General features: G+C 42.2%; 1 protein-coding gene and 1 long non-coding RNA gene across 2 annotated transcripts; one reads left to right on the forward strand and one right to left on the reverse strand.

The window, feature by feature from the left end:
• Positions 1 to 243: 243 nt before the first annotated feature.
• LOC107562678 (protein Tob1-like) lies at positions 244 to 2,773 on the reverse strand. The gene is made up of 2 exons (XM_016247366.1): positions 2,611 to 2,773; positions 244 to 1,566 (listed from the first exon to the last, which is right to left on the reverse strand). Exon 2 carries the CDS (start codon positions 1,473 to 1,475, stop codon positions 495 to 497), a length of 981 nt encoding a protein of 326 aa, XP_016102852.1. The 5' UTR covers positions 1,476 to 1,566; positions 2,611 to 2,773; the 3' UTR covers positions 244 to 494.
• LOC107562680 (uncharacterized) lies at positions 1,575 to 5,347 on the forward strand. Its single transcript, XR_001606013.1, has 3 exons — positions 1,575 to 2,207; positions 3,585 to 3,587; positions 5,332 to 5,347. It is a non-coding gene; the product is annotated as an uncharacterized lncRNA (long non-coding RNA).
• Positions 5,348 to 8,215: the final 2,868 nt, after the last annotated feature.

The following is an 8,215-nucleotide window of genomic DNA, read 5'->3' on the forward strand; positions in this document are numbered from 1 at the left end:
GCGTGTCTGAGTGCGTTTTTGTGACAAATGAGGACATGCATTTGTATAATGACAAAGGTATGACAAGGAGAAGGTGACTTTTTAGGACATTACCCCATGTCCCCACTTTTCAAAACGCTTATAAATCACACAGAATGGAGTGTATTGAAAATCTGAAATAGCAGAAAGTCTCCTGTGAGGGGTAGGTTTAGGGGTAGGGTTGGTGTAGGACAATAGAATATACGGTCTGTACAGTATAAAAACCATTACGCCTATGGAGAGTCCCCACTTTTCACAAAAACAAACCTGTGTGTGTGTCTGTGTGCAAGTAACAAGCTTTTTAGTACAAACTCAAGGGGGCAGAGAAAGATCGAAGGGAGAAAATAATCAAAGAGTGTGAAACAAACACCCTTGGGCACATGCGCTTATCAGTGACTAACAGGGATCTTGGTTTCCAAATCCACAGTTGTGCGTCTTTGCCTTTCGTTTTCCTTTTGCCAACAATCATCCGAACATCAGTTAGCCATGACCGGCTGGAATTGCTGGTTTGAATACTGCATGTTGCCGAGACTTAAGTTTAAGCCATCCATGAGTGACTTGTCGTTGATGCTCCCGTAGGCCGCGAACACGTCGAAGGCATTGCTGTACTGCAGAGGGCTGAGGGGGTTCTCACTCGGGAACATGGCGTCTCCGGAGCTCCCTTGGCCTTGGAGGTTGGGGAACACGAACTCCTTGGCGTTAGGCGAGAGCGCAGACGCTTTCTGCTGCGGAGGCGAAGCTCCCAGACCGAATCCGTAGAGCGAATGCACGGAGCCGGAGATGGCTTTCTGCTTGAGGAGGCTGTTGACATTCAGGCCCAGGTTGGTGGGAGAGCTGCGTGCAACTTTGCCGCCATTGCGGCTGCTGTTCTTCATCTTGGTGGAGCCGAATTTGGTGGCGGCGAACGAGGCTGTGGTGAAGGTTAAAGGCTGGGTGGAGCGCGGCATGAAGGACGGGCTGACGGCCGCCGACTGGCCAAACGGTGGCGGCGACGGCGAACTGGACTCAGACGAGACACCCACCGGGTCACTGATTGGCATGAAGACCTGAGCCTCCGGGTTAAAACTGTTTCTGATCTCCTTATCCAGCTCGGAGCCGTTCTCGCCGCTATCGTCCACGTATAGCACCTTAACCGCTCCCTTTTCCCCAATCTGGTAGGACACCTCGAAAGGGTCGATCCAAACGCTGAGGTCCTGAGGCAAGTTGTTGCGGACGTCCTCGATGTCCAGCCCGCTTTCTTTGGCTGCTTCCTCCACCACCGGATCCACCTTCTCGCCCACGTGGATGCACCTGAACCCGGATCCTTTGTATGGCTTGTTGGGGTACCAGTGTCCTTCGTATTTCTTCTTCAGCTGCCTCTCCAGCTCCTCGCCGAAGATGTTGACTCGCCGCCGCGGGAGTTTGTTGTACAGGTACGAAATGATGAAGTTCAGCGCTACTTGGATTTCGAGCTGCATAGCTGTTTGTCTGTGCGGTGTTCAGTGGGGACCCAGAAGTGCTGGTGGACGAGAAACGCTTGCTGTAACACAGGAAAATCCTCTCGCGCTCCTTGAAGGGGGAAAAGAGGCACGGTATTGAGAAGCAGACTCATAAACCATGCAAACAAACACAGCTGATACAGACACAAGAGTGAGAGGCCTAAATGCAAGGTGTAAGTGGACTGTGCATCAGGGAGATTGCATAACGCGGATTCTCTTCCCTGCTTTATTCCGCCAACTGTTGCGTAAAAACGCCTTTATGTGAATATAGGGCATTCGAACACAATGCGACACGCGTTGCGCAACACCCCTGCGATCGGATTTCCCGAAGCTCGCGACCAATAGCATCACGGGGTGTGTAGCCTTGACCAAATGAGTCCAGCACACCAAATATAACGCTAAATCTTTGCGTAAACCTTCGCGTAAACCTTCGCGTATGGCGAGCGAAACGCGTTAAATAGTGCGGTTGCGCAGACGTCGGCTGCGTCGTGCTGTACGCGTAGAATTTGAGACGCGGCCATTGAGAGTACGAATAGGTATTGGGAACATTCTGACGACAGAACTGTAAACGGAGGAGCTCGATCGATCTGGAGAGCCAGCGGAGAAACAAACGACGGGTTTTAGGCGTAAATAGGAACTTTGGCACGGGATTCGGTACGGGTCAAGCAGGGCTGATTGGACATGTCCGTAAAACACACACACACACACACAGTACACTAGAGACACAGAGAGCAGCTCACATGACTGCACGTTTCAGACAGCTATTCGCGAGGAAACCGAGCATTTATCAAGAACAGCCAGCTCTCCGTCTCGCGGAATCAGAATTTCAATGCGTTTCTTAAAGAGACAGCGCACTCAAAATGACAGCTCCGTCAGATGTTTGCCTTCGCGTCCTCGCTTTGTTGTGGAGCACAAAAGGATGATTTTAGGGGACTGACAGCCTCGCTCACTGTTGTACTTCAATGCATTTGGTGTAAAACGAATGCTGTCATTCTGCCTAACGCCTCCTTTCGTGCTCCACCGAGTCAAACAGGTTTGAATAACACCATTTTTGAGGAAACTAACGTTAGCCCTTTGAAGCAATGCCATATATAATCCACAGCCAGATACTTACATTAAACGCCCGTGCTTTCCTCTCCTCTTCGGTTCCTAGCTAACAGTTATGGACAAGATTATTCCAGTCAACAGGAACCGTGTTGTTTTTTTGGAGTCTGTCGTCAGGCAATCCGACTCCCCACTGCCTGGGAGTTTTTACAACTCTGCCCTTTAAACTCCTGCCTGGATCTGCTTTATAGCGCTCCTCCGCCACGGACACGATGGGGGCGGTGATGCGGTTTTCAGAGGTCAAAACCTCAGCGGCGCTTACCATTGGACAAACGCGCAGTCGCCTCCGAGTTCTCCGTGCTGATAGGCCGCGCGCTACGTCAACAACCAAAGAGACCCGCCCCTCGACCAATAAGCGTTTAGTACATTAATGGCTGGCGTTCCTAGTGATCTTTCTCCCACACGTAGGAGATCTAAACATAATATTATTAAACTGGCTCCTTTGTTATGTTGATTTATGGAGACGCATCATAACTGCGCGATGTTTACAGTTTATAGCTAAATCTGATTCTAGCGTTGGAGCTTATAATACGACCTACTAACAATAAAAGTGGATCCTTTTAATTAATTTCAGACGTATTAAGTAGATAAGAAGGTGTAAATAAATACATAAATAAATAGCCTACATTAAGTGAGCGGAGTGACTCTGGTCATTTGTCCACTGGGGTGTAATCTGTCCTTTTGCTTGAACAAACAAACAAACAAAAATAAATAAATAAATACTGCGATGCTATTGGCTGGCCGTGCTTTCGTCATCACCACCTATGCAAACACACCAGTACACTCAAGTCTGTGGGTTTACCTTGTTGTGACTTTATGGGGTTATGCAGTATGCATTGCTTTTTAAATAACATGCATATGATGACAAAATAAACAAGCTATTTATTAATGCATTGTCTGTAAATCAAAACCCAATTATTCATCTGTGCTACAGATATAGTAACACGATACAGCCGTGTTGTGTTGCTTTTTCTATAGTATCAGCACGTCGACGCCTTACACGGCTCAGATTTCATTGGTCGGGTAAACCAAGCTCCTGTATGCATGAGGTTTAAGGTTTTTGCAATCATGAATTGTTATAAACCCATGCAAATGTGTACACAGTGCGGGTGAGGATTGCAGAGGAATAGCCTGTTATACACTCCAGTGCTGTCTGCATTTGGGAAATGACTCCAGGCTCACAATACAACACGATGATGCTTCAAATTAATTCTGAGCTGTATACCGACAAGTCCCAAAAAGATGGTTCAGTTTTATAAGCGAGTTCCGCTCTGGGCTTAAACAGAAATGAATGCAGTCCCAAGTTGTGTATTTTAGCATTGATTCTCTTACTTAGTCTGTGTGTTCTCACTTAGTAGGATTTGAATGTTATATTAAGCAATTAGCCAGTCACTTAAAGCAAAATGTAAGATTATATGATCATTTACTCGCCCTCTTGTCATTCTGTACACTGCAAAAAATAATATCACTTAGTATTTTAGTCTTGGTTTCTGATACAAATATTTAAACATTTTTTAAAGCAAGATTTTTAAATAATTTACCCGAGAAGCAAAAAGTCTTGTTTTCTGAAAAAATGAATCAAACTTAAGCGTTTATGCTCAAAATGACACAGAAACGTATTGTTTTCTGACAGATTAATTCAAATGAAGTGTGTTTTTGCTGAAAGCAAGAAAAAATATCTGCCAACGGGGAAATAAACAGAAACAGAAAAAAACTGAATTCACATAAAAAACAAAGATTTTTTTTATTATGCCAATGCAAGATATTTATTCTTGTTTTAAGCAAATACTCATCTAATTTTAATTAATTTGTCAGTAAACAAGGCAAAATATCCGCATCTCAAGTTGATTGCTTTAACTGATTAAATTAAAGAAGTCTTGATTTAAGAATGTTTGTTCTAGAAATCAGTTTATGTATTTATGTATTTATGTATTTATCGATTTTCTTTCTTCTGCGAAACACAAAAGGAGGTATTTGAGAACGGTTTCTGTTCAATGGGCACCAAAACCGTTTGGTTACCAAATATTTTCTTTTATGTTCCAGGGAAAGAAAGAAAGTCATACAGGTTTGAAGAGCACGAGAGTGAATAAATGATGACAGAATGATCATTTTGATTTAAAAAAACAAAACATGTCCTATACCTTTATAAATCTGTATTACTTTCTGAGAGGTTTTTGGTGGATGACGTAAAAGTGATGCATTTTCTTTTCTGTTCCTTACATAAATATGACGTAGGCTCTGTAGCATAGCAACAATAAATACTCAAACAAACTCCTGCTCGTGACGTACACCTGAAGTCAACACTGACCACACCCTGCTCTTTCTTAATGATACTTCAGGAACTCGTATGTCTAAAGACAAAGCGGCTGTTCCACATTCCAGCCGTAACTGCTTCCATTCCATCTGTTTACTAATGCTTCTGTCACTGATACAGTGAGATGTAACCAGTGTTAGATGGCTGAGCAGGTAGAGAAGGGTTCGAGATCCCAGATTGCTCCTCTGCAGGGGTGTGAATGAAGCTTGAGAAGACACACATGAGCGTTTCCAGCATTCAGTGACTCACACGCTGGAGCTCCGCCAGTTTAGATGATGTGATGAGAGCGTATGGACAACACAACACTGGTCAACCGTAGCAATGAGATGTAATGCACACGTACTTTCACTCAAATTCGTCTTTAAATTTACATAAGACTTTTGTGGATTTAAGTCCATGTCTTTTAGCTCTGTGTAGACACACACACACGCACTACTAAGGTTTGAACACTTCTTTTTACCGACAGAAATATGATGCTGACTGGAATAATATCTCTTTTTTATTATTATTACCTTATTATATTATCATATTTATCATACTTATCATATTTCAAAGTCCCGTTCACATTCAGATGCAGTTTGGAGCAGAAAGTGCTTCAGTAGTTGATGTTTACTGATTCAGTGTCTTATTATTCTGCTCTTTATAGGGAATAATTTAGTGGAGGCTGTTCTAGAGCTGCAGAACCTGCGGCACATCCACAAACACTGTCTAAAGCATTACAGGCAGAAATCATATGTTTGTTCTGTCGTGAGATCAACCATAACAACATGGAACTGCAAATGTTTGGTGTGTTTTGCTGTGCCACACATTTGCAACCCTGTTAACTGTATTATAGTTAACTAAAACTAAAAAAAAACAACTTATAGTTATTGCAAATAAAGGAAATGTTGACTGAAATCAAATCAAATATTTAAAATAATTAACCCTATTTTATTTCAGCTGGTTGCCAAGGAAACATTTCTCATCTTCGTCATTTAGTTTGTTGTTCTAGTCTGATGTAACTTGATGTACTAAAACTATATACAGTGGGGAAAATAATTATTTGATCCCCTACTGATTTTGTAAGTTTGCCCACTTACAAAGAAATGAAGGGTCTATAATTTTTGTGGTAGGTTTATTTTAACGGATAGAGAGAATATCAAGCAAAAAATCCAGGAAAAAAACACTGTTCAAAGGTTATGAATTGATTTGCATTTCAGTGAGTCAAATAAGTATTTGATCCCCAAGCAAAACTTGGTGGAGAAACTCTTGTTGGCAAGCACAGAGGTAAGACGTGTCTTGTAGTTGGTCATCAGGTTTGAACACATCTCAGGAGGGATTTTGTTCCACTCCTCTTTAAAGATTCTCTCTAAATCCTTAAGGTTTCTTAGCAACTCAAAGTTTCAGCTCACTCCACAGATTTTCTGTAGAATTAAGGTCTGGGGACTGGCTAGGCCACTCCATGAGCTTAATGTGCTTCTTTTTGAGCCACTCCTTTGTTGCCTTGGTGGTATTTTGGGTCATTGTCATGCTGGAAGACCCATCATCCATGACCCATCTTCAGTGTTCTGGCTGAGAGAAGGAGGCTTTCATCCAGAATTTTACGGTGCATGGCCCTGTCCATCGGTCCTTCAATGCGGTGAAGTCATCCTGTACCCATAGCAGAGAAACAGCCCCAAAGCATAATGTTTCCACCTCCATGCTTGACTGTAGGGATGGTGTTCTTGGGGTCATAGTCAGCATTTCTCTCCCTCCAAACACAGCAAGTCGAGTTGATGCCAAAGAGTTCAATTTTGTTCTCATGTGACAACAACACTTTCTCCCAAGCCTTCTCTGAATCATTTAGATGTTCAGACGGGCCTGTACATGTACCCTCTTGAGCTGGGGGACCTTGCGGGCACTGCATGATTTCAACTCATTGCAACGTAGTGTGTTACCAATGGTTTGCTTGGCGACTGTTGTCCCAACTGCCTTAAGATCATTAACAAGCTCCTCCTGTGTAGTTTGGGGCTGATCCCTCACTTTTATCATGACCACCCTTTCCTCATAAGGCGAGATCTTGCATGGAGCACCAGACAGAGGCCGATTGATGGTTATTTTGTATTTCTTCCATTTCCGAATATTCACACCAACTGTTGTCTCCTTCTCAAAAAGTTTCTTGCTGATGGTCTTGTAGCCCATTCCAGCCTTGTGCAGGTCTACAATCATGACTCTGACGTCCTTTGACAGCTCTTTGGTCTTGCCCATGGTGGTGGGAGAGGTTTGAATGGAAGATACACATTCTGTGGACTGGTTTCTTTTATACTCATAACAAGATGACATTAGGAGTAATTTCTTAAAGTGGCAGGACTAATCTGTGTTCCACTTGAGCACGTAACCAATCTGTGAGAGCCAGAATTCTTGCTGGTTGGTAGGGGATCAAATACTTATTTTACTTACTGAAATGCAAGTCAATTTATAACCTTTATATAACGTGTTTTTCTGGATTTTTTTGTTGATATTCTGTCTCTATCCGTTAAAATAAACCTACCATAAAAATTATAGACCCTTAATTTTTTTGTAAGTGGTCAAACTTACAAAATCAGCAGGGGATCAAATACTTATTTTCCCCACTGTATATATATAAACTACATAGATATATTAAAAAACAAAAACACTAAAATGACCAAAAACACCAAAACTTAAACTAAAATGGAAACTAACGAACTAATTCAAGCTGTTAAAGGGCACCTATTATGCCTCTTTTTACAAGATGTAATATAAATCTCAGGTGTCCCCAGAATGTGTCTGTGAAGTTTCAGCTCAAAATACCCCACAGATCATTTATTATATCATTCTGAAAATGCCTGTTTTGAGTGGAAGCAGAAACACACTGTTTTCGTGCCTGTATCTTTAAATGCAAATGAGCTCATGCTCCCCGCCCCCTTTTCCAGAATAAGGCGGAGCCTAGTACCTCAAATACAAAAAAGCATCTGTTTAGTTTTTATTATCATGTCTATCGTGCTGAAATCATGCGTTTTGAACCCATATCGGTTTAAACTTCTGATGTAGTGTTTTCTGAGCGCACAGAAGCGACGGTCACGCGACACTTCAGTACTAAAGTAAGTTCTCTTTCATGTCGTATTGCGCTTAAACTGTCAAATACACACAGGTTTATGTTTAAAACACACAGGTTACATAAACACAGTCAGTTATGTCTTATGTAACAAAAGATTGCATGTTTATATTTGTATACAAAATATAAACAAAATTTTTCTTTTTTTTCTTTTTGCTTATCAAGTCTTGATTCAAGGATTTTTAGATTTTACTGAAAAGAAGTGTG

This window comes from Sinocyclocheilus grahami, unplaced genomic scaffold (genome assembly GCF_001515645.1).
Source record: "Sinocyclocheilus grahami isolate Dianchi unplaced genomic scaffold, SAMN03320097.WGS_v1.1 scaffold832.1, whole genome shotgun sequence".
In the NCBI taxonomy this organism is placed as follows: Eukaryota; Metazoa; Chordata; class Actinopteri; order Cypriniformes; family Cyprinidae; genus Sinocyclocheilus; species Sinocyclocheilus grahami.